The sequence below is a fragment of the Torulaspora globosa genome, chromosome 4, assembly GCF_014133895.1.
Source record: "Torulaspora globosa chromosome 4, complete sequence".
Taxonomy (NCBI): Eukaryota; Fungi; Ascomycota; class Saccharomycetes; order Saccharomycetales; family Saccharomycetaceae; genus Torulaspora; species Torulaspora globosa.
Window position 1 is genome coordinate 250010 of NC_050730.1, and position 24584 is coordinate 274593.

Sequence of the window (24584 nt, forward strand, 5' to 3'; positions counted from 1 at the left end):
GTATTTATGTACTTAATATCAATGCTTGTATTTCAGTCTCTGTCCCTGTACAGCAGCCTTGACCAGCTTCTCCGTGGCGACAGACTTTTTCATCTTACTTCTGACAGCTAGTTGCTGGCTTACAAAGTCTGCCTCGCCTTTGACTAGCAAGATTCTGAACACGATATCCAACGTTTCGCTCGACCTCTCAAGAGAATCGTTTTGATCTTGTTCGATTTCTTGTTGAATTTTTAATCTTGCCTTCTTTGATGCGTTCGCCATAATCGTCTCTTTCCGCGCCAACGTCACCAATCGGTTGCTGAGTCTTCTATGGTTATCAAGCCCAAATGCCAGTTTGTTGATATATTTAGCATAACTCGGCGACAGCCTCTCAACCTCCTGTTTCAACTCATTCGCATTTTTATCGTAGTAGGCGGCGATTAAGAGCATTGTTTGATAGTGACTGTTCTTCAAATCGCTGAGCGGCGGACCCTCACCACCGTTGTGGAAGAAGTCCACACACAGGGCATACAGCCAGGAAAAGACAGTTTCGACCTCTACCAATGTGAGCGCCCTGCCATAGCCGGGCACAACATACGTGTTATGCAAGGCGGCTGAGACGGCGCTGCCAAAAAAGGACTTTGATCCAGAGAGTCTCTTATTTCGAGCTATTGATAATGGCGGTAAAAGCAAAGCATCTGCCGCCTGGAGGATACATGACCAGGCCCTCAGCATTATTTTGAAGAGAAGATCTTGAGAAAGACTAGAAGCCAGGATGTTCAAGTTTGAGTTTAAATAGTCGAAAAGTGGGACAATCGCTTCGTAAACTTCATTTTTTGACACGATAAGTGTACCATGAGAGCCGCAAACCTTTTCCAACGTTGTCCGAGAGAAAGCGTATCCAATGCATGCCGAGAATTTACTTATGATCAGTTCGATAGCTCTATCTCTAGCCCTGGTTAACGTCCGGTAAGTTCTTCCCATCGCGAATAGTGCATCTACCTTCTCGCTCTCGAGAGCTATCTCTAGGTAGAGCTTCCCTTGCGTGTCGAGTTGAAGAGTCACTTCATTGGGAAAGCCGTCATCGCTAAACTTCTTGGGTTCCAATAATATAGAGCATTTGCCACAAAGTTCGTAGCTGCTAAAAGAGTTAAATCTGCCAGAGGGACGATGCCATACCATCATGGTTAAGGACTGTGATTTGTTCACAGGAGTTTCGATTTCGAACTCCTCATCCCACATTGGATTAATAGTATTATTGATGAGCTTAGTCTTTCCAATTTCATGATGTTTTGAAGTGTCCACGATGGAAACTAAAGCGTTGGAGAGTCCAGCTTTTGAGAATCCCTTAATTCCCTTCGCCTTGATGATGCGTATGGTGTAAAGCTGATGCAACGCTGTGTCTTCATCTTTAGAATTCTTTCTTCTGGAGTTGTCACCTTCGTGCGCCTGAACGATTTTAGAAAGCTGTTCGGCATTGATTTGCTCATCAAGATCATTCAATTTCTGAATCATCGACTCGAAATTGCTCAGCAGAACGCATGTGCGGTTCTTGAACTGGTAAGGTCCAGGTATTTCAGCCACCTGAGAAGACCTCAGAGCATTCTTCATTCCATGAAATGACCAACTGTGATGGGCCTTTTCCATATACGGCCTAGTTCCAGAAACGCTTCTCCTTTCTTTGTCATTCAATCGCAGGTGTTCCGCATCTTGGATGAGGTCTTCTTCAATCATCCTAAGCAACGTGTTAGTGTAAAAGAGCAAACCGTCGGAGAAAGATTTCAAAAGAAATGTTATTACTTTGGCTATCTGATAGTCCTCTTGCCAATCAAGCTTCTTGAACAAGTTAATTGATTCATTTATCATCTTAAAAATATCGAGCACTGAGTTACTAAACGGCACTTCTGGATTCACAAATTCCCACGTTTCATTTTGGATGGAGGATTCTATAACTTTCAGTACCTTTTGGCTCACCTCGTCACACAACTGAGTAACGTATTTCACAAACAGCTTTTCTAGATTGCACGGAAAGGAGTTATTCGGTCGCACTTGCTTGTAAATGGACCGTAGCTCCTTGAAAACGGAGTAAGCCTCTAAAGCGTCTACTGGAGCAATCGGTTGACCCAACTCTACAGATCCATACTTCTTCGCGCGCTTCACCATGGCTGAGATATCCGATCCAAATGCTTCAATTAAAACTGTAGAACATTCAAAGGCCAAGTTAATCTTGTCCAACAGCGGCTTATTGTACCTTTTCTGAATGCTCTTAATCTGTTCAATGATCTGCTCTGCAACATTCTGAATATGCTGGATTTTGATGGTACTATCCTTTGGAACCTGATCAAGCAGTGATATATAGAAACGCTCGCTTGTTTTGAAAACAGTCTTACGAAATCTCTTGAGCATTTGTCGATCAAGGATGTTGGATTGCTGCTGGTCCATTGTCATACATGGGTCCTCTTTGATATTACAGTAGTAGAATGATAGAGCCTTTGAGAATTTGGGCTTTGTACTTGCGAACAGTGCCGTTAACAAATTATCAATCATGTTGCTGCACTGGTTCGCCGAATACAAGAGGTTTTCCGACCACTGTTTCCTGTCAAGATCATTCCAAAGGGACGTTTCCATGTTGGTCTCCACCTTTAGTACCTTCAGTCGAATGAAATTCAGCAGATTTTCTGCAAGATTCAGGTTTATCTCTTCGCCGCTCAGTATGGTCAGGTTTGCCGCAGTGTAGATCAATGAGGCGAGGGTGGAATGATAATTCAATCTCCAATACTTAGAAGCCTTTGTGATGAAAAACAAAGCACTCTGAGACAGATTAAGAGAGTTGACATTTTGTTTCGACTCAAGCAAAAGAATTCTGGAAACCAAAGAAACAAAGGAATTTCTAGCGTCAGGCGGTATGATGACGGGAGAGTCGTTACCGTTTGTCACACCAGCCTCATCCGACTCGAATCTATCGAGCAAAGAGGCGATCTCTCCTATCTCAAAAAATTCCCACAGCTTGAATTCTCTTTCCGAAGGGAAATTCTCGACATTAAAACGGCCCTTTCCTGCTCTGGTCTTTTCTTTCCAAGCACGAAGCTCCTTGCAATATGCGGCATTCACGGCTTCGTCCATAACCTTGATGACATCTTGCTGTAAGGTAATTGAAGAAACTTGAAAGAGGTCCATGAAATACGATGAATGCGTGATCTCTTTTAATTTGAATGCTGGTTTCGTACTCACCTCAACCAAATTAGGCGAAGAAGCTCGGCTTATCACAGCCGATGTGCTATATTTTTTCAGTGATACTTTTCTTGGTTTCACCGTCTCCTTGTACTCCTGAAGCTTGGATACGGAGTTCGCAGGAAGATCATCAGCAGCCAGTTTGATGATCAAGTCGATGAAGTACGAAATTTCGCAATACAACTCCTCGTGAATGTTCTCAACGACCAGTTTGTTCAGCTCCCCATTGGAAGCCTTGGTAAAATAAACTATTATTTCCTCAAACCCCTGTGCTGCCTCCAAAGTCCTGCTCATTTCTGGATTCAAAAAGACATCATTGTAAAACTTCAGAAGACTTCTTCTCAGCTTACCATCACGAATGGCGACATTGTTGATCGCCACATTACTTAAGTACTTTTCCAACTTTGGAAGGGTTTTTTGAACAGCATCACTCTCTTCACTCTCTCTGCTGAGCATAGATGAGCCGTTAGAAAACCATGACGCTCTTTTATTATAGTTACTAGCTGCCAATGGAGAAGGTTTTCTCACAGCTGTCGATTCCGCAACATATTTACTTCGAAACCTAGGCTCATTAATGTATTCCAGCACCAGCAATCTCAATGCAAATCGATAAGTATCATCGGTTTCGGTATTAATCCCGTACAGCTGCGAAATTGAAGGCGCAGGTGAAGCTCTCTCACAAAGGGATGAAGATGAACCAGATGACACCTGATTCATATCGTATGACAGGCAGCAGATATCTATCTGGCTTTGTTCAATCTTCAGTCTTTTTGATCTGCTTTACTATTAGTTGCTCGTTTGAGCTGAGATGCGCGAAAATACTCGCGCGCTCACTGTTAAGCCCATATATTAACAATCAGAAGAATGCAACAAATTAGCAGGTCTCTTCCCCGAGCTCAATCTCTTGAATCCTCCCCAGAAGAATTAGCTTCTGCTAAATCTTCGTTACCGCTCGAAGGATCCTCCTTGATAGGATTCGTAGCGTCGTTTTCTGGATTCTTTAGATATTTGGACAGAAGCTTGTTCATCGAGAACATAGTCATCTTTTTTCCGAATATGGGCTCCATTTGACTATCGCATATGATCTCACGACGGTCTTGCGGGTTTTGCAGTTCATTCTCCTTGATATAGTCCCATAGTTTTTTCACAACTTCTGTTCTTGGCAGCATTGTCTCTCCCAGGAAGCCTCGCAGGGGCTCCATTAGCTCCAGCTTACGGGAGACTAGGTTGTTATTCTTTGGTGGGTTCCGTTCGCCCTTTCTGCTCTTCCTCACTTTGGGACTTCGTGACTTCTTGGCAGCTGCCTTCTCTTCCAAATGCAGGCTATGAGCCAATGCTTCGTCTCTCTTGAGAAGCTCCTCCTGTGTAACGAGGACTTTTGGTCTTGATTGAACTTCCTGGAACCTTTCTACGATCAATTGGTTTACGGCCTTCCGCTGAGAGTTCAGATTAACACCGAAAAGCTCTTGAAGTGCCTTCCTGATCCGCTTGGGAGTCACTTCGTCAGGGTTAGATGCACTGAGTATAGCGTCTATCATCGGAACATAGCTTTCGATATCAACCATCGTTACACAGCGACTCCAGGCCCAGAATTGGCGGTTTATCAAGGTCTTTTCTCTTCTAAGTCAATTTTTCACGTCTTATTTATTGCCAGAAACTAACTGACTGCATATAGTGTACATAGGATGGAAGGCCATTGGTATGGAGAGCTAGAGTGCTTATTTGGAGACTCGAGGGTTCCTCAGGTTTTTCTTCTGTTGTCTCTCGTTCTTCTGTTGTCTCTCGTTCTTCTTTACAAGCTCTTTTCTCTGTCTGCGGTTCAGCGTACGTGGGTCGATCAGCTCATCCTCGGTGTTCTTCACCTTGTCGTCCACTTCCACCAGCCATTGGTCGTCCAAAGCCTTATTAGCACCTTTGTAGCCCCATTTAGCCACCCATTCACCAGTAGCCTCGTCATAAACGGACTTACCAGCTCTCTCCTTGGGCTTGATGCCCTTCTTTGCGGCGAACAGTTCCCATTTCGTAGGAGCCTTAGGTTTGGGCAAAGGCTTCTCTCTTGGCAATTGTGTTATTGGCTCTGGAAGCTGGATCAAAGTCATCGAAGCACTTTGATTGCTTGTGCCACCGGCTGATTCGGTAGTAGTCTTGATGGGCAACGAAAGTATCTGGTTAATAAGCAGTTGGACGTTGTCACGAGTTAAAGCCTTGATATTCTCTTCACGTTTGGCATTTGAAGAATCGAAATCGTTTCTATCAAGGACATTCGAGTCAAAGATCGCCAAGTTACCCAAATCGTAGGTGACTGGAATGGGCTTTTCCACTGTTACAGGCAAACTCTTGTAGTCCTTACTAGACATCGTAAGCCAGCCTCGCTACTTTCTTAGCTCTTTGAATCATAAGGTTGAAACTGGTCTTTGCCATGCTTTTTTTTTTTCTGCTCATCGCCATCGCTTGTTGAATGCTTGCAAGTAATAACTGGGTACGACCTAAAGAACAAGTGTTTGAGCTGTTTCGATTTGGTTTCTAGCATCAGCTCATTGTGATTGCCTGTGCCACTCGAGAGGGAATCTCTTACTAGTTATCAAAGCTCAAATAATCTGCGAAGAACTCTACTGGCGGTGGGTTCTTGTCGAAATTTCCATTCATCTCTGACCATTCTCTTACTGTAATATCGGGAAGCAGAAAAAGTCTCGAGTATGTCGAAGTGCTTCCCGACATCCTTCTTCAGCTTTCCAAGACTCTCCAGGTCTTGTATTAGGGATGTATCTCCGCCTGCGGCAATCTCCAGGTATCGCAGCATTTTCCTGTGATAGCTCAAGACTATCATCTCAAAGACCTTGTGGACTAGCTTGATAAACTCCGGAAGCTCACGAAGCATTTCCTGTTGCATACTTTGGAAGTGCTTACCCAAGATATCCTTTTTGATGTCATGAGTAGAAGAGCCTCTTTCCCGGAGGTATGCGATGTAGTCCTTCTTCAATGCATTGAGGTCTCTTAGGCGAGACCGTACGCGCTCGCAAAGCTGGATCAACATCGAAAGTGGTGCCCTAACTGAGACTTCCATCTCCTCAACTTTCATCAAGGTAGCTTCTTCTCTCTGTCTTTGCAGTTTCTCGACGTAGGCGCTATACATTGAACTCTCATAACCATCATGGAGGCCATCATAGATGGCGACATCGGGATCACACTGAATTACTGCTTCCCACGCTTTGGCATGTTTCAGGTTGATGTCTAGAAGCGAAAGCATATCTTCCTTGGCTATAACGCTTTTTAGTGCTATCAAGCCCCGATGAATCTTCTTTAATTTTGTTATGTGGTCCATCAAGGTGAGAGAATCCTTGTCATCGGGATGCCATTCGGTCTCCTGGCTTTCTTGAAAAGTGTTAACTTCTGCGGCGGTTAGACTTGTTGAGTCGCTGGAATAGCGGCTGGAAGACCTTGAAAAGATGGACGAGGCCCTCCCGTTTGTACCCTTACTGTCCCTCTTTGTGCTCACGAGATGCAGGAGATCCTTATCTGGACTGCGCTGAGATGCACGCTGGGTCGGTTGGATCGCAGTGGGCGCCTTCACGGTCTCTTGTTCGGATCCATAACTCTGAATTATTTCAACGGGCGTTAAACTGAAGTCATACATGGCATTGTTATTGAATTCCTTCGTCTCGGCGGCAACATCTTTCTCAAAGGACTGAAACTGTTCCAATGCCTTTAAGATGTTGCCACTGAATTCCTCCCTCAAGATCCTAAGTGATAACGGATACATGCGGCTCAGCACATTAACCCATTCTTTGAGCCTTATGATTGGACTTTCGAAAATGAGCTCCAGTTTGTTCATCTGAGCCGCTTTCAAGCACCCATCATGCCATTTTTTGAAAAGCTGAGGATTTCCTTCTCGCAAGAGCCCAAGGAGCTCTTTCTGCTTTCTGTGCGTTACTGAATAGGTCAAATATGTAGTCTTAATTCGCAAAAAATGCAGATTAAAGACCCTACCAATGTCGAGCTTCTTCATCAACCTGTCTTGTATCGCTTCATTCCCCAGCAGCTCATCCCAGTATTCATCGCCAACTACTGCAGGCGCCTGATCACACGCCAGAATTGTCTCCAGACCGGAGATGAATAGTCTACTTATAGAAGAGATTGTTGCAATGTTCCCAAATAAAAGCAGCTCTTCATTGGAGTCGTTCCGTATAAGTTTGTTTCTGAAAGCCCTATTGTCGTGCAATGCCCTTCGATACACAAGATTGGATAGTTCCATCAGGTTAGCATATCTCACTTCTGATTCAAAAAGGGCCCGAACCACCTGTAGGAATTCTGTCAAACTCGCCTGGTTTGAGCTTTCCACATCGGTATCCAACGCGACCACATCCGTGAATTTTCTCAAGTTCAATGGGGAGAATTGCTTCTTAGTTGGCGGATCCGCCTTTTCATCTAGCACTAAACTTGCAGGTCTCTTGTGCAGCTTTGCGGATGTTTCCACACTATCTCGGTAGTTTTTAGGCTTCCCATATGGAAATCGCTCAATTATAGGCATTTTATTATCATCCTTATGGAAATAATCATTCTCGTAATCTCTTATTGGTGTTAGCGAATGCGATGCAGGAAGGTGAATCTCCTGGCAAAACCGCGAGGTTTTGAACATTTCTTTCCCTGGTTTGAGTTCAGATCATTACGAAGTTTTAATGAGTTGATCGTTCGCTCTTTAATACCCTAGATGTCGTCAAGAGCATCTTTCATCTTCGAAACTTGTTAGTAGTCTGTCTTAAGGCTGTTTCATATGTTACGCGCGATACCATGGTAACAGGAAAGGCAGAAAGGCCCACATCTATTTATCTAACGTTACATAAGTATGATCCAGCCCACCTCTGCCGATAAATTCTGTCACAACCTTGAAGCGATCTTTCGTATTCTGGTCGTCGTTCAATGCCATATGTAAAAGGTCCAATTTAGTGCTAGCCTCGCGTTGAGCTTGAAGCAACTTTTCAGACGTTTCTATCTCTACTATGCATTTGGGGCACCTAAAAATGCTCTCCCCGTCTTCTGAAGTACCAATCTCGTTGAGACATCTCTTGTGGTAAACATGCTCGCATTTGAAGTATACAATCGGCAGCTCCAAGGTTGTATTACACATACAGCACTTGAAATTTTTGAGCTTAATCCTTGAAGGTTCTTCCAAACGTGACAAAGAGCTCAATTTCTCTTTCTTCGTCTCGAGCTCTGCTCTATAAGAGTCAACCAACTTGCGAGTCCTCTTTATCTGATCTTCTTCTTGCTGAACATGATTGATTAAGATGTCTTGAACAACACCATAGGTGACCACGTTCGTCGATGCTAGCAGTTGCAGCAAATCCAGGATTGTCATCAGGCCCTTTTGTACTATCTTGTCCAGTAGTTTTTCCTTTAATACCTTCTCGCCACCAATCTCTTTCAAAACATGTTTGGAGGAGATAAAGTAAGTAAGGGCGACTCTGAAGAGGTAGGGCTCTGTCTCTTCGTGAGTCTCAAGGAATTCCAGGCACTTGACAGCTTCTCCGGCAAATATCAACGAGCGCATAGTGTTGACTAAGCCCGCTTTTTGCGCACTATCGAGCCCAGAATCGGATTTTTCTATTGTGGTATGATTTCCGACGCCGTAGATGTCCAACTCGTTCATATGTGCGATAAGCATCATTAATGAGTTATCGATAGGTTTTCCGGACGTGGAGTCAGAGTCTTCAGCAACTAACTCATTACTTAGCTTGAGAATCCTTTCAGCCCTTACTTTCCAGTCGTCTTGACGTTCGGCCACATCACTTGCAGCCAAGGACAAGTATAAATCATACAGCGTTGTTAGGATCACCTGTTTGTCCTCTCGGGAGCCCTCATATTGTTGATAGCTTTCCAAGCAGGCCTCTAAAAATACAACGAACTCGAAGGGTTTAGAAATGAAAGCAATGAAAACCAATGATGGTTTTGGTGGATGATACGTTGGAGCTCTCTTAAGGCCTTTTTGATCTTCTGCTTTTCTCTTATTCATCTTGTCATTCATGTAACCAAGAAAAGTCTTGTAACTGTAAAAGACGATATTCTCATCTTGCGCATCATGATTCGGCTCATTGGCAGCTTTCATATCATAGGAAGCTGGCTCATATTTGCCGGTGAAGACATCTATCAGTAAAAGATTCGTTTCGTTAGGTAGCTTCTCCAGCAGTTTCTTCGAGAAAGCGACCAAAATTCTTAAGGTGTCGTCAATTGACAAACTCCGGATGTATTTCAATGCCGAATGCGGATCATTTAACGAGTTTAGCAACACCTCCACTATGAGCACGGGATCCCTCGCGTATCTGGATACCAACTGATAAGCCAAGGATGGGTAATTTGATTCCTGAAGTAAACTAACCACAAGCTCCAAGTCGAAAAGTGTCTTATCAGAATAAAAAAAGGCCTCATCATCGAGATCTCTCGTGATGATTTCTTCGGAGAATTTGCCAGATCTTGTGAAATGGTCGATGAAGAATCTCAGCTGATCCTCGGCCTTCATTTTAATCAAAGCGATGAGAAGCAAAGTAATATGATCTGAATTAGCGACATCCTTCTTGACAAGTGACCATAAAAAGTCGGCAAGGTTTTCCAGTCCTTTGGGGTCAGGATTCTCAACAATGCCGAATTTAGAGATAATTTCGCTTGTTTCGACAACGTCTAGGCACTGAATATATTGGTCTACCGCCTCACTTTTCAAGTCTTTCCTATAAAGCCAATCACCGTATTTCTTGTGAATATGCTGTATTTGCAGGGGATCCAAATTATGCTGATCTGCTAGTTCAAGTGCAAAGGGGAAGAGCTCCTTCTTGACAACGATATCCAGCTGTTCTTGCAGGTCTTTCTGCGTCAGTTGGTAGAGAAGAACCTCTGAAGTTAGCAGATAGACGCAGTCACTTAAAAGTACGTCCACCACCGCGCTTGAGATGAACATGTCGAAAGCGATGATTTTGTTTCGCAAATCGATAATGATAACTTTATTTGCGTTTGATTGCGACAACTCTTCCACTTGCAATACGGTAGACTGCGAATACTCTGCCTGGAGAACGAGCAAAATATGGTCCTTGTCGATGGGACACACCCGATGCACAGCGGGGATGCTGAGCGCCATTGATTTTCTATCGCCATTGGCGCCAAAAAACACCAAGTTATCCTCTAAAACGCAGACATACTCATTAGTGAACCTATTGAATACTCCACAATGCAGATCCACACCCTTCTTGGGCTCCAGCACAAGATCCGGCTGGCCTTTATTGCGACCTGTTGTATTGAACAACAGGACCCTGGCAGTAGTCGAAGCGAAGCAAACAGTGGCGTCCGCGTTGAAGCATAGAGAAGTCAGTGGTTCTCTGCTAGGATCCTCGTAGATAATCCTCTGTCTCGAACCTCTGTCTCGAGGAAGATCTCCCCGTACAAGCAATATCCGTCCGTTGGCAAACCCAACGGCGATGCACGACAAATCGCGACTGATGGACACCACAGAGATGGGAAACGTGTTGTTGCCATTCTTGACCTCGACCTCGGCATGGTACGACTTCTCATCACGCGGCAGCGCCTGTAACTTGTATATCCTAATCAGGGATGGCCTGCCGACCTGTTCTGCGACTGCCACGAGGAACCCCTGTCCCGCGACCTCGAGGTGGTTGATCTGATAACCATCCTGGAACGCTCGAAATTCATGTTCAACCCTCGAGTTGCCCAAATCCACCACTCTAACCACCGTTGACTTCACCGCGACCACTAGCCTGCCCCGGCCCACGGGAGCTGCCGCAGACACCGTAGGATCAGCATACAGCGGCGAGTCCGAACCCAGCAGCGGATCCCGAAGCGGAACGCTCTCATAGAACTGAAACTGTCTCCACGACGCCAACATGACCCACTCCCCGGCGCGTTCGCTAGCCATGTAATGAATGCTGTGACTTAAACTCGCTCTTATTTATTACTTAGGGAAACAGAGAAAATAAAAAATACACATAGCTACACTATCTAGTATCTTCTCTGTGGTCTTTGGGTCTGGGATCTGTCTTGCATGTAAGTGCCTGGGACGATGTGCTCTGGCAAGTTCAAGTACTCTCTCAAGTACTCCACACCTTGTTCGGTCAAGGTGTAGTAGTAGTATTGCCACGAGAATTGGGTTTTGACGTAACCCTTGGAGGTCAACGATTGCAAAGCCTTGATCACATACAAGTTCTTGGTGTCGATCTCCTCGTGTTGTGGCTGGTTGAAGTCCTTCTTGGCCACAACAACACCCTCTTGGAACAAGTATCTGTGAATCTTGGTTCTTTCTTCCTTTGGAATCAACATCTTTGTGCCGTTGCTCTGCGATCTCTTGGGTCTCTCTAGCTTCTCGTTAACAACTAAAAGACTGCAAGTAATCAATAAGTTGTCCCCGACTGCTATACTTGCCGACCTCTGGACAACCCATCCCAGGCTTCCACAAACCTCACACTCAATCTGCGCAGCGGCTCCGCCACCTCTGCCCGCTGCACAAACTGAACAATTTCCACTGCTCGCTGACCCTTTGCGTCGCTTGGGCCGAAAACACGCGCTTCCCACCCAGAAATCTACACCTGTCCGATTGTCGCCAGTTTCGCGGATGCATGGGTCCCGCCCGAAGGAATCTCAAGATGCATGGGTGAAAATAACAGTCCATCAACCATCCGGGAACCCACACATCCCAATCGTTTCAAACGGCCCTGCTTGACGACACAGGACTTAAGCCATCCCACCGGGGCCCTGGCGCCAACGGGCCCCTATCGCACGGCCACCAAACAATGGAGAGCGGCGGATCCTGGGCTCACCATCTGGAGCCGCTACGCGAGCAGGTCGATTCGCTTGCGCACTGGCGGCTATTGCGAGTCTCTGTGGTGCACTGGTTCGTGCTCGCGATATGGTCCGCAAGCCTGTGGCGGTTCACCAGCGTGTACCGGGAACTGTATGGGAAGTCTGCGCTAGTGGCCAGCTTATGCACCAACGTCTTGCTATACGGAATCTCGGACGCGCTGGCACAGGCGATCCACTGCTACGCGGCAGAGGCAGTTGACCCGCTGCCGCCGATCGTAGGCAGCACCGCTCGCAACCTGGTGGACATCGATAGCGATAACCTGTCGGTGTTCAATGATTACGGCGGCGGAGCCGCCGTAATCGGATCTATGAGCGTCGAGGAGGATGGGGAGGATGCGCCAGACACTTACTTCTTCGACTTCTATCGTTGGGTCTGTTTCATGGCGTGGGGCTTCACGCTCTCGTTCTTCCAGGTTCCCTGGTACAAGTTCTTGAACTTCTTCTATACGGAGGACCCGACAGTGGTTCAGGTGCTGGAGCGCGTGTTGTCGGATCAACTGCTCTATTCGCCCGTGTCCCTTTACTGTTTCTTTATGTACTCGAGCTATGTGATGGAGGGCGGCGACGCGGCCGCGTTCGGCAGGAAGATCCAGCGGCTGTATGTGTCGACGCTCGGGTGCAACTACCTGGTTTGGCCGGCGGTGCAGTTCGTCAACTTTCTGGCGGTGCCCAAACACCTGCAGGTGCCGTTCAGCTCGTCGGTCGGGCTGGCGTGGAACTGCTTCCTGTCGATGAGGAACGCCGCTCGCTGATCGGGGTATGTTAGAGTTCTATACGGCAATGGATGATACATTTCTGTCTTTGAGCAGGTTCTTGTACTTCTTGTTGCTTCTCTTCTTCTTGAAGTAGCGCTTGGCCCGCGGCGGGATTTGTAGCATGCAGTAGTAGTTGGCCAGTGCCCATGCCAGGATGAAAAGCTTGAAGTTGGTAGTGACGGTCGTGAGCTGGAATAGTCGGCCCCAGAACGAGGCTGGTGATGCAAACATCAGCGCGATGCTTAGGGCGACAGAGATGACGACGTCCGCTATGAAGCCCTTGTTCCGGGACGCCGGCTCCCTGTAGGGCGGACCCGTCGACAGCACCACGGCTGTCAGGATGTACTGGAAATTCGATACAAAAAAGAGCACGGTGTTATCCGAGGACTGGACCATGTCGTCTCCGCCGACAATCGGCTTTTGGTACCAGTTCCTGTTCTGTGCCAGGAGCCAGGGAACCGCCTGGAACAGCAGGCAGATCGCGATGCTCAGTACGAGCGGAACGAGGATCTTGGGCGACACCAGGTTGGCGCTGGGCCTCTTCTTTGTCACAGTGTGGTACGGCCTGCACCACGACATGAAGATAGCGAGTGGTATGATTAGCAGAAGGTCGATGTAGAGAAACTGGAAGTCGCCAAGATTCGACCCGCGGCAGTACAATATGGTGACGGTAATGAACTGAATCGCCGAGTAGAGACTCATGTATTGAAAGCAAGCAAAGGAGGTGACCAGGGAACCACGGCCCTCCTTGATCACATCTATAACACAGCTAATGTCAAATACCTGTGAGGTGAAAGGGGCTGCCACAGAGGCTTCGGCCTCCGATAACGATATTCCCACGTTGGCGGCTTTTAGGGCACCGCAGTCGTTTGCGCCGTCACCACAGAACCCAACGACGTAGTCAAGCTTCTGCAATTGCTCCATCAGCTCATGCTTTTCATCGGGAGACATCCTGGCGTATATGGAAGCTTTGATCAGGACCTCTTCCTTGTACGCTTCGGATATTTCACTATCATTTCTGAAAAGAACTCTAAACACGTCTCCTGTGATGGCAAGAGTGTAGTCTTCCGTGCCGTCCTCCGCTTTCAAGGTTCTCATATCCAGCACATTTTCAGAGTCGTTGACATCTCGCCACTCTATCTGCGGACCATCGCCACGCGGATTGTCGACAAGAGCTGGGACGTACACTTTCTCGCAGTTGGTAAGACCTGATTCTTTGCCCACAGAAATCGCCGTCAGAATATTATCTCCCGTACACATAATGGTCCTGATGTTCGCGTTGCGCAAAGTTTCCAAAGTCTCTGCAGTCTTGGCTTTCAGTTTGTTCTCAAAGATAATAAAGCCAAGGAACTCAAGGTTTGATTCTACCTCTTCCCTCGTTACTTTCTGCGAGTATAGCCATGTTCGCTTGCGTAAAGTTTTCCCTGCACAAGCAATAACTCTATAACCTGCATGCGTATAGTGATGCAAGAGAGCTTCGTAATCCTTTGGTAATGTGCTTTTATTGCAGATCTCTGCTATTATTTCTGGTGCACCTTTGGTGAAAGACCAATAGACGTCGTCACTGTTAGGCTTCACGATAACGCTCATCCTACGCAACTCCGAGAGAAACTCGAAACTTCTCACTATTCCCAGAAAATTGTGGGGATCGTTGTCGATGAATCGATTATTCGGATCACTTCCGTTCGGATGGACCACAGCAGGTATAATGGTAGTGTTTTCGGGAAAAATGTCGCCCTCATGTCTTTGATCATACATAGAATGGAACTCATGTTTTTGCAGATCTTCTTCGTAAGACCAACCTCCAAACTGGAACATTTTGAAATCTAATGGGTCCCCAAGTAGCTCATCATCAACTAAACGCAATGAATGGCATGTTAACAACGCAACTAAGAAGCTTCTTGCTCGGAAATCTGATGGAGAATTGCAATCATTCAGAGAAAACTTTGGGAACACCTTGTCAATGCTTTGCTTGAGATCACTGAATTGGAAGCTATTGTGGGAGGACGGTTGCGAGACATGAACTCCTAAGATGTCAAGACCATCTTCAGTTAACGTGCCTGTTTTGTCAAAACACATAGTATCAACTTTCCCACATACATTAACTCTGGTTGGTGATATACAAAAAATCCCTCTCTTTTTTAACCTACTCAAGGCGAAATTTGTGCCAATAGTCAATGTAGCAGGTAATGCGGGCGGGACGACTATTGTGATGATATCCAGCGCCCTTAAAATCATCGTTTTCTTGTCTAAGCCAATTTTGATAAAACGCACACAGCTTATTGAAAAGCCGACCATGGCAATGATGGCCATAAAGGCAATATATTTGAAAGAATCCTCATAAAATTTGAAACTTGTTGGCTTAGGAAAAACCATCGACCGCACGAGCGAACCTTTTGTAGTGGAAAAGCCTGTCCTGACTACCATTGCAAGCGCAGCTGATTGTCCATGGGGAACGCGGGTTCTGATGATCTTGGTTCCATTGAACAAAAACGACTTCGAAACATTACTGGAAATCTGCGTGTCCTGAAAATCGAGCAATAGCTGGTTCATGGTCTTCTGGTTCGCCGGGATTTTTGAAACGGGCACCGATTCTCCGGTGAGCATAGACTCATTGACTATGCAGTCACCTGAGAGTAGAATGGAGTCACAGGGTAAAATACTCAGGGCCGGATCTGAAACTTCGTATACATCACCTGGTACTAATTCTGACGAGTTAACATGAGTCCAAAACTCTTCCCTGAAAACCCTTACTTCGCAATTGAAGTGAGACATCTCCGCAAGGCGCTTGGAAGTCTTTCTGGTTTCAATCAAAGTGTCAACGATGGAGAATATTGATATCAAAAAGATACAGGCCGCATAGTAAAAGTAAGCATCGAGCGACCATAAAACTATCGAGAAGAGTTGAAAAACGTAAAAAGGATGAAGAGCCTCGTCGAAAAAAACTTGAGAGGTTGTCTTCACCTTCAAATTGATATGGTTCTTTCCGAAGGCGAGAACACGATCTTCACATACCCCCCTGGTCAGACCCCGATGTACAGAAGCCAAATCCGTCCAATCTGGGTCCGCCCAATTATTATTGGTTCTGAAAATATCCTCTAACGGTGAATAAATGAATGTAATGTACCTATACTCAAAAGATATGAGAATGGGAATGCTGGGGTTGAGTTCACTGATTCGATGCATGTTGAAGTAGGAGCTGCCGTTTGGTTCCGGTGGATACGGCGCCATGGGCAGTAGAGTACTCATCGGCCTATTGTACCATTGCCTCTTCACCTCTATGCAGTTGAAATCGCCGTATTCACTTTCTACTATGACCCACTCAGCTGTTGCCAATGGTACCTTAATACCATAAATCTTAACTTTATAATATGGCATCCATCTCATCAGCAGGTAAAAGAGGCCACCAGTGATTAGACATAGAACTCTAAAGAGCCAAAATCTCAAACGTGAAGTTTTGTAGCCAGCGATACCTATCACCAGATCCTCTTCCGAGATATAAAACCTCTGGTAGTACTGTTGCGACGGAAGGTCAGGATAGAATTTATCATGATAGCGCGGTTTCAGGTACTCCGCATGAGTTGAGGACTTCTTATAATATGCATTTGAATCTTCTTGCCCGGTAACATCATCTCCAAGATTATTCGAACCCTCACTGCCCGATGACGCAATGGAATGATCAGAATCCTCATCCAACGCTCCATCAGCACGATCCTCCAGCTCGGACGGAACTCTATCTCTCAAACTGTACCGTGACGAACTTGCAGCTGAATGTACCGAAGGCGAATATCTTTTTGATGGTAATTCCCTATGCTGCGACTGTCTAGAAGCCCTCGACAGCGAGCGGCCTCTTTCTTGCAGGGATCCATAGAAGCTTCCGTTTGAAAAAGACGATCTTGGACTATGTATAGACGACCTCTGTGATCCATACCGGGAGTCTTGGAGGCGCTGCTGCTCATAGGCAGGGACGGAATCCCATCGCGTGTCATAATCGGTATGCTCAAGCGTCGAAGCCCCCTCAGCATTGCTTATCTCTTCTTCAGTGAAAAATCTGAAACGGTGGTTATTCGAAGAGCTTCGCGATCTTGCACTTGAAGGCTGAACCAGTGACTCTGCTTCGGCTAATCTGCGGCCTCTTCTGTCACCTATCCCGGAAGATATTGAGCTTGCCAGTATGTTGCTCGACTGAAACGAATGTGGATGATGAAACGAAACAATTGAACTGGGCACTGTCTCAAATGTTGCTCCCGCATACGGTTCCGTACTGTTTTGCTCTAAGACAACATCCGATGTTAAAGTAGTAGCTGTCGAGCCTGTTCTTACCGAAGAAAATGAGGACCTTTGCCTCGCTGGTATTCTAGTAGCTTCATTGCTGGCGCAATATCGTTGGCCATCCATAATTCTATCCTGAGATTCCTCGGAGGAGGAAGCTTTTGCTCGTCGAAGATTCTGTCAGTAATCTTCAACCATCATTTTTTGCAGGGGCTACTTAAAGATAGCTAGCGTTAGCTGGCGAGAAGCGACAGATATAAGATTAAAGATGAATTGAAGGTTCCAGATATCATTCTCAGATCTTTGTTGATATGTATCGTCAAGCTAGTACGAGCATCAAATTGGCACTCATTTCAGGCAAGGATCTCGACTTATTTAGAGAGACGATCTAGAATATAACACGGATGGCGTAATCGAAGAAGGACGTGCATGCTGCCTTGTATGAAAATGATACCATCGACTCGAAAGTGATTTTTACATGCTGTGATCGGCTGCGGTCAATAATGCGTCGTCATCGCGATTTGCCGAAGTTAAAATGCTAGCTGAAAAGCATTAAAGGGCAGAAAATTCAGTCGCGCCTGTTGCAGAGCATGCTACTCACCCTGGTTAGATTTTTTCGACATGCAACTGTGCGAGTGGTTCATCACAAGCACAAACCGTCAAATCAATCCGGGACAGAACTAGACGCACTGTTTGTTGCCTGGTGATCCAGCTTTTATTTGACCTCGGCAGGGACTATCTAACGAGATCTTCTTCAAGAGCAACAGATTATTTCTTAATGTTCCTCCCCTGATCAATCAATGCCATCGTGATTTGGTGGCAACATCGTGAGGCAATATAAGTAACATAGGTCTCCGCTTCTTGATTTAAGGATATAGAGGCCGCAATATCAGCCATTTCAGCCATTCAGTTGCGATTTATGGTGCTGACGTTTCGACGACAGAGATTTAAACTGTGACACTTTGCAGTTCGTACGAATGTATCTGAAAAATTTTCAATCTACTAGAGATTCCGCGATGAGATGAGATGAGCTTAATCAATGCACTACACCTTAGCTTTGATTTCCACAAGCCATTGATAGTTCTGCTCAAGTGTCCGAATTCTCTCTAACTAGTCTTCTTATGTATGATGGCGAAGTCTGATAAGAGGAAGAGAGATGAAGAGTCTCCATTGTTGAGGATGGATGCCACAAAGCAGCCCACTGCGTCCTCCCTTACTCGTGAGGGAGAAGAGGTTTCATTCCCAAGAGGAGGTGCTTCAGCTCTGACTCCCTTGGAGTTAAAACAAGTGGCCAATGAGGCCGCCAAAGATGTTCTGTTCGAAGCTCAATCAGCGGAGGCTACCGAGAGTAGCAGACCTAAAAAGAGAAAGAAAACCAGTAAGATGACTAAGGCAAAATCTGAAAAATCACAGGATGAAGCATCTATAGAGGTCGTCGAGCATTTGAATTTCAAGAATCTGAAGATCGGGTCCCTTCTACTTGGTCAAATCTCAGCCATTGGTAGACACGAACTTCGCGTCTCTTTCACTGACGATATATCTGGCTACGTGAAGATTACCAACATATCGGAGCAAATCACGGCAGTTTTACAAAATCTGGATGAGGATATGGATGCGGAAAATGGCACTGACGATGTTAACGATGGCGAGTATGATTCTTCAGACGACGAGAAAGACGATCAAACTGCGGAGAAGTCCTCGAAGCAACTTCCTGACCTCAACAACTACTTCAGCATAGGCCAGTGGTTGAGGTGCTCAGTCAGTCATAACAGCGCTTTGGAAGCGCCAAAGAAGAAAAATCAGAAGAAGAGGATCGAGCTGTCAATTGAACCCTCTGTCGTCAATGATTTCGCAGAAGAAGACCTGGATAAGCATGCCGCCGTGCAGTGTTCTGTCAAAAGCATTGAGGATCACGGTGCGATCCTAGATCTGGGAATTGATGGTTTTACGGGCTTCATTTCAAGAAAGGATGTTCCTCACTTCGACAAGCTGTTGCCTGGATCCGTATTTCTCGCCAATGTATCCAAGAAATCTGGTAGAGCCGTGACCGTTAATATGGACTTCACCTCCAAAAATAAGAAGATAAGTCAAGTGTCCTCCATCGATGCCGTGTCACCAGGTCAGGCGGTTGATCTGCTCTGCGAAGAGGTCTCCAAGAACGGTCTCAAAGGTAAAGTCTTTGGATTGATTTCTGGTTTCGTCGGTGTTGCCCACCTGCGAACGTTCAGTGATGAGAAACTAAAACACAATTTTGCCATCGGTTCCACTATCAGATGTAGGGTTCTTGCGTCTTTACTTAACAGAAGTGGTGACAAGGTTCTCATTTTGAGTAATATGCCTCACGTAACTTCGTTAGAACCCAGGTGTTTTGAGCAGGAGAGCTTAGAGGCCTTCCCAGTCGGTTATACTTTCGAGGCCTGCTCGGTTTTAGGACGTGATTCTGAATATCTGTATTTGGCACTTGATGAAGAACGCATTGGTCAAGTGCATTCTTCCAAGATTGGAGAGATTAATCTGCAAGGCGCCGTCGCCGCGCGTGTTGTCGGTTTCAACAATGTTGACATGCTTCTTCAGCTTTCCACCGATCCCGAGCTACTAAAGCTCAAATATCTAAGGCCGAAGGACATTCCAGTTGGCGAGATCGTTCCACAATGTGAAATAATAAGCGTTTCCAGCTCTGGTATACAGCTTAAATTGTTCAGCGGTCAATTCACAGCATTCGTTCCACCATTGCATATTTCTGATACCCGGTTAGTCTACCCAGAAAGAAAGTTCAAGATTGGATCGAAGGTTAAAGGAAAGATTTTGAACATCGATAACCGTGGCCGCATATTTATGACCTTGAAGAAGTCCCTCATCGATATTGACGATGATATTGACATTATATCTTCGTACTCCAATGCATTACAGATACACCAAAAAAACTCCAAAACCGTGGCGACCGTCCAAGCGTTTCAGCCAAAAGGCTGTCATGTACTCTTTTTCGGTGGCATAAAGGGATATTTGCCAAACTCTGAAATCTCAGAAGTATTTGTGAAGAAACCTGAGGATCATTTGAGGTTGGGCCAGACAGTACTCGTAAGGATTCTTGAGGTGGACGAGGAAAGAAGTAGAGTGATTGTTACATGTAAACTTTCACTCGATCAGGCTCAGGAGCAAAAGAAGATTATAGATCAAATGATTCCCGGTCGCTCAATGGTGGATGTTACTGTAGTCGAAAAGACAAAGGATTCGCTTGTTGTCGAAATGAGCAACGGAGGTCTACGTGGTGTGATTTATGTCGGGCACCTTTCTGACTCGAGAATCGAGCAAAATAGAGCACAGTTGAAAAAGATCAGAATCGGATTTGGTACCAAAGCTCTAGTCATTGACAAAGATGTCAGAACGCAAGTTTTTAACGCCACTCTCAAGCAATCCCTGATAGAGGACGCTGAAAAGGAAATACTGCCCGTCACCTACGAGGATATCAAGACAAGCGAAGCAGCGATGCCAATGCATGGATACATCAAATCTATCTCCGAAAAGGGCCTGTTTGTGGCATTCAATGGGAAATTTGTTGGACTAGTTCTTCCTAGTTATGCAGTTGAAAGCCGTGCGGTGGATCTCTCGAAGGCGTTTTACATTAACCAGTCCGTTACAGCATACCTCCTGAGAACTGATGATGAGCATCAGAGGTTTTTATTAACATTGAAAGAACCAAAAAAGAAAGTTTCGGAGAAGGATTCTAACCTCAAAGCGCTCAATCCTGTTGATATCTCTATTACTTATCTTGCTGATTACAAATTTGGCAAAGTGGTTGACGCTAAGGTCAAAGCCGTCAAGAAGAATCAACTGAATGTCATTTTAGCAGATAACTTGTACGGTAGAGTTGACATATCTGAGGTGTTCGATAATTACAAAGATCTAAAGAACCCTAAAAGGCCACTTGAGAATATAAAAGTGGGAGATATCATCAAAGTGAAAATTATTGGAAATCATGACACTAGAGGTCACAAGTTCTTGCCAATAACCCACAAAATCACTAACTCTACTGTTTTGGAGCTGACAATGAGGAAATCTAAACTTGACGACTTGAATAGCGAGCTCCAATCCATTGACGATGTTGTGGTTGGCCAAGAGGTTCTGGGATTTGTTAACAATTTTGGCAGCAATAATCTGTGGCTCACCGTTTCGCCTATACTAAAGGCAAAGGTTTCTGTTTTTGATTTAACCGACGATAGTACAACTTATTCGAAGGATATCGAGGAACAGTTTCCACTGGGAAGCGCCCTCAAGGTGACAGTGAAAAGTATCGATTCGGATCACGGTTTCATTACCGTTACTGGGCGGACGAAAGCGGTTGAATCTTCCAAAGATATCACCGTTGGCGATAGTCTTCCTGCCAAGATCGTCAAAATCACCGAAAAATACGTCCTTCTCAACTTAGGAGGTGATGTTGTTGGCATTTCGTTTGCCACTGACGCACTGGATGATTTTTCCGTGCCACTGGAAACTGCTTTCAAAGGAATGATCGGCCAGACTGTCCCTGCGACCGTGCTATCCGTGGATTCTGACAACGGCAAGATTAGATTATCTCTGCGGTCCAACAATGCCAAATCCCGCGCTATTGCTTCTCATAAAGATATTAAGCAAGGTGACGTTGTCCAGGCGCTTGTTAAGAATGTAACTGACAAGGGAATCTTCGTTTATTTAAGCACAAACATCGAGGCTTTCGTTCCAGTTAGTAAATTGTCTGACTCCTTCTTGAAGGATTGGAAAAAGTTCTACAAGCCTATGCAATGTGTCGTCGGCAAGGTTGTTAACAGTGATGAAGATTCTCGAATTTTGTTGACTTTAAGAGAATCCGAGGTGAATGGTGAGTTAAATATCTTAAAGACCTATGATGACATTAAGCCTGGTGATATTTTCGAAGGTAATGTCAAAAATGTTACCGATTTTGGTGTGTTTGTCAAGCTCGATGATACAGTTAACATCACTGGTTTGGCGCACCGCTCCGAAATTGCCGAAAAAGCACCTGAAGATCTCTCATCTTTGTTTGGCAGTGGTGATAGAGTGAAAGCTTACGTGCTTAAGGTCAATCCCGAGAAAAAACAGATCTCTTTGAGTTTGAAAGCCTCGCATTTTAAAAAGGAAGCCGATGCAGAACCTATCGTGCTAGAAGAAGATGAAGGTAAGGAAGTCATAGGCGACTTGATTTATGGTGCTAGTGAGTCGGAAGATGAAGCAGATTTGGAAAGCGCGCCACAGCCTGTCGAGAAGAACTCTACATCTGTTGATGGACTGAGCTTGAGCGCAGGCTTCGATTGGACGGCTAGCATTTTGGACCAAGCTCAAGAGAGCGAGGAATCTGAGGAAGACGAAGATTTCACTACCACTAAGAAGACAAAGCGCCAAAGAAAAAAGTTGCATATTGTTGAAGATAAGACTGCGGATATCAACGCTAGAGCACCAGAATCGGTAGGAGATTTTGAACGCTTAATTATGGGAGATCCTAATTCTTCTGTCATTTGGATGAACTATATGGCATTCCAGCTTCAATTAAGCGAAGTCGAAAAGGCCCGAGCAATTGCAGAGAGAGCACTTAAGACTATCAATTTCAGAGAAGAAGCTGAGAAGCTGAATATTTGGATTGCTCTGCTCAATTTGGAAAATACATTCGGCACGGATGAGTCTCTTGAAGAAGTTTTCAAGAGAGCATGTCAGTATATGGATTCCTTCACCATCCATAACAAACTGTTGAGCATTTATCAGATGAGCGAAAAATTTGAGCAAGCCTCAAGCTTGTTCAAATTAGCTGCAAAGAAGTTCGGCTCAGAGAAGGTTTCAATCTGGTTGTCCTGGAGCGAATTTTTGCTCTCTCAAAATCAACCTCAAGAAGCTCGGTCTTTGTTGTCTAACGCCTTGAAGGCTTTGCCCAAACGTTGTCATATCGAACTAGTAAGAAAATTCGCTCAACTCGAATTTTCTAGGGGTGATCCTGAAAGAGCTCGTTCGTTATTTGAAGGTCTAGTTGCTGATGCTCCAAAGAGGATCGATCTTTGGAACGTCTATCTCGATCAAGAAATAAAAATCGGACAGAAGAAGAAGGTAGAGAACTTATTTGAGCGTGTAATCTCCAGAAAATTAACGAGAAAGCAGGCCAAATTCTTCTTCAATAAGTGGCTGCAATTTGAAGAGTCTGCGAAGGACGAAAAGACTGCTGAATACGTCAAGGCAAAGGCCGTCGAATACGCAGAAAAAACCCTCAAACCTGAAAGCAACTGAACAGTTGTTTTGGGAGAATTAGAACACTGCATAGAAGACTTTTGTATATTAGAAAGAAATATAATTTCATGAAGATCGCCTAAACATTAAATAGCGGGTTGTTGATATACACAGGTGAACAACCTTACATAATACTTTCCTCTTGATAAATGTCAACGAAATCCATGTAAATGTCTGGCTTGAAGGGCCAGTTGGCAAACAGGCCCGTTATGTATATGAACTCGTCATTGGTTAGCTCACCGGGAGTCTTCCTCAGTAGTTCCTTATCTTCTATTTTTGATTTAAAATAGTCTTTCCCTCCATGACCAAGAGAATCCAGAGCCTCCAGTAATGGAGTTTTTTTCAAAATCAGAAGATGCTTTGTAACGTATTCCCAATTATCGAGATCGATATCGTGTGCTTTTGGGTCAACCTCCAGCAGCGATATCCCTTTTTCTCGACTTGGCCAAACGTCTTTATTGGAAAAGATGATGGGATTGTTTGCATGCATTACTGAACTGTCAAACTGCTTTATCTCTTTCGTATCGGATGTTGCCACCAACTTGGTCTCCGTAAAGGCCTCTCTAACAACCGAGCACTTTGATCGAGATAGTGAGCCTGGCACACCAAGTAGTTTAATTGCCGCTGTCGTAGGTACCCACAGGAGCATCTTGACACGTCCAAACCGCTGGATCCAGTTTCGGTTACCAATGCAAGCGTACCATTGCATCAAAAGGCCTTCATGCCCGGTGCTTGTGAGATTCGCCAGGCAGAGAAACTTGTCATTGATATGGTCCAAGGACTGCTTCTCAGGAACAAACGCTTGCGAGCGATCAATGAGGTCTACATAGGATGACCATTCGTATGGGTCCTTGTTATAGATCTCCAGAGGTGACTCTGCAAATTCCTGTGACAGGTGCTGGAAGAAATCAGGCCTCGACTCCATCATCGCATATTGTCCAGGTTTATATCTATTGTAAAAAAGAGCAGCCTGCTGACTGGGACCCGGATACAGATCGAGAACCTTCCATCGGGCTCGATTACCGTATGTCTTTTCTAGTTGCAGCTTTTCTAGTATAGCTTCGTTCACAGCAGGATTAAGTACGTACTTGAAGCCGTAATAGTGCTTTATTTTGCTCAATGTCTTCAAGTCTCTCACTGCTAGACTCATTGAGCTCGATTACGGGTTAAAACATAAACAAAGGTCCCAACTACAGCCAAATATCTTGATTCTCTGAGATTTTTCAC

General features: G+C 45.2%; 10 protein-coding genes across 10 annotated transcripts; 2 read left to right on the forward strand and 8 right to left on the reverse strand.

Annotated features, from left to right (window-relative positions):
* Nucleotides 1-18: 18 nt before the first annotated feature.
* HG536_0D01430 (uncharacterized protein) lies at nucleotides 19-3927 on the reverse strand (the record flags this gene model as incomplete). Its single annotated transcript, XM_037283399.1, has 1 exon — nucleotides 19-3927. One exon carries the CDS (start codon nucleotides 3925-3927, stop codon nucleotides 19-21), a length of 3909 nt encoding a protein of 1302 aa, XP_037139295.1.
* Nucleotides 3928-4106: 179 nt separating this feature from the next.
* HG536_0D01440 (uncharacterized protein) lies at nucleotides 4107-4775 on the reverse strand (the record flags this gene model as incomplete). The annotated part of the gene is made up of 1 exon (XM_037283400.1): nucleotides 4107-4775. One exon carries the CDS (start codon nucleotides 4773-4775, stop codon nucleotides 4107-4109), a length of 669 nt encoding a protein of 222 aa, XP_037139296.1.
* Nucleotides 4776-4928: 153 nt separating this feature from the next.
* Nucleotides 4929-5567, reverse strand: RRS1 (ribosome biogenesis protein RRS1; the record flags this gene model as incomplete). The annotated part of the gene is made up of 1 exon (XM_037283401.1): nucleotides 4929-5567. The coding sequence occupies one exon, from the start codon at nucleotides 5565-5567 to the stop codon at nucleotides 4929-4931; it is 639 nt and encodes a 212-aa protein (XP_037139297.1).
* Nucleotides 5568-5791: 224 nt separating this feature from the next.
* Nucleotides 5792-7846, reverse strand: FUS2 (Fus2p; the record flags this gene model as incomplete). Its single annotated transcript, XM_037283402.1, has 1 exon — nucleotides 5792-7846. One exon carries the CDS (start codon nucleotides 7844-7846, stop codon nucleotides 5792-5794), a length of 2055 nt encoding a protein of 684 aa, XP_037139298.1.
* A 183-nt stretch (nucleotides 7847-8029) lies between these two features.
* Nucleotides 8030-11125, reverse strand: PEP5 (tethering complex subunit PEP5; the record flags this gene model as incomplete). Its single annotated transcript, XM_037283403.1, has 1 exon — nucleotides 8030-11125. The coding sequence occupies one exon, from the start codon at nucleotides 11123-11125 to the stop codon at nucleotides 8030-8032; it is 3096 nt and encodes a 1031-aa protein (XP_037139299.1).
* An 83-nt stretch (nucleotides 11126-11208) lies between these two features.
* Nucleotides 11209-11526, reverse strand: HG536_0D01480 (40S ribosomal protein eS10; the record flags this gene model as incomplete). The annotated part of the gene is made up of 1 exon (XM_037283404.1): nucleotides 11209-11526. One exon carries the CDS (start codon nucleotides 11524-11526, stop codon nucleotides 11209-11211), a length of 318 nt encoding a protein of 105 aa, XP_037139300.1.
* A 470-nt stretch (nucleotides 11527-11996) lies between these two features.
* On the forward strand, nucleotides 11997-12818 carry HG536_0D01490 (uncharacterized protein; the record flags this gene model as incomplete). The annotated part of the gene is made up of 1 exon (XM_037283405.1): nucleotides 11997-12818. The coding sequence occupies one exon, from the start codon at nucleotides 11997-11999 to the stop codon at nucleotides 12816-12818; it is 822 nt and encodes a 273-aa protein (XP_037139301.1).
* Nucleotides 12819-12836: 18 nt separating this feature from the next.
* YPK9 (putative acid anhydride hydrolase) lies at nucleotides 12837-17219 on the reverse strand (the record flags this gene model as incomplete). The annotated part of the gene is made up of 1 exon (XM_037283406.1): nucleotides 12837-17219. One exon carries the CDS (start codon nucleotides 17217-17219, stop codon nucleotides 12837-12839), a length of 4383 nt encoding a protein of 1460 aa, XP_037139302.1.
* A 999-nt stretch (nucleotides 17220-18218) lies between these two features.
* RRP5 (Rrp5p) lies at nucleotides 18219-23357 on the forward strand (the record flags this gene model as incomplete). Its single annotated transcript, XM_037283407.1, has 1 exon — nucleotides 18219-23357. One exon carries the CDS (start codon nucleotides 18219-18221, stop codon nucleotides 23355-23357), a length of 5139 nt encoding a protein of 1712 aa, XP_037139303.1.
* Nucleotides 23358-23481: 124 nt separating this feature from the next.
* On the reverse strand, nucleotides 23482-24507 carry MTF1 (RNA polymerase specificity factor; the record flags this gene model as incomplete). Its single annotated transcript, XM_037283408.1, has 1 exon — nucleotides 23482-24507. The coding sequence occupies one exon, from the start codon at nucleotides 24505-24507 to the stop codon at nucleotides 23482-23484; it is 1026 nt and encodes a 341-aa protein (XP_037139304.1).
* Between the last annotated feature and the right edge of the window lie 77 nt (nucleotides 24508-24584).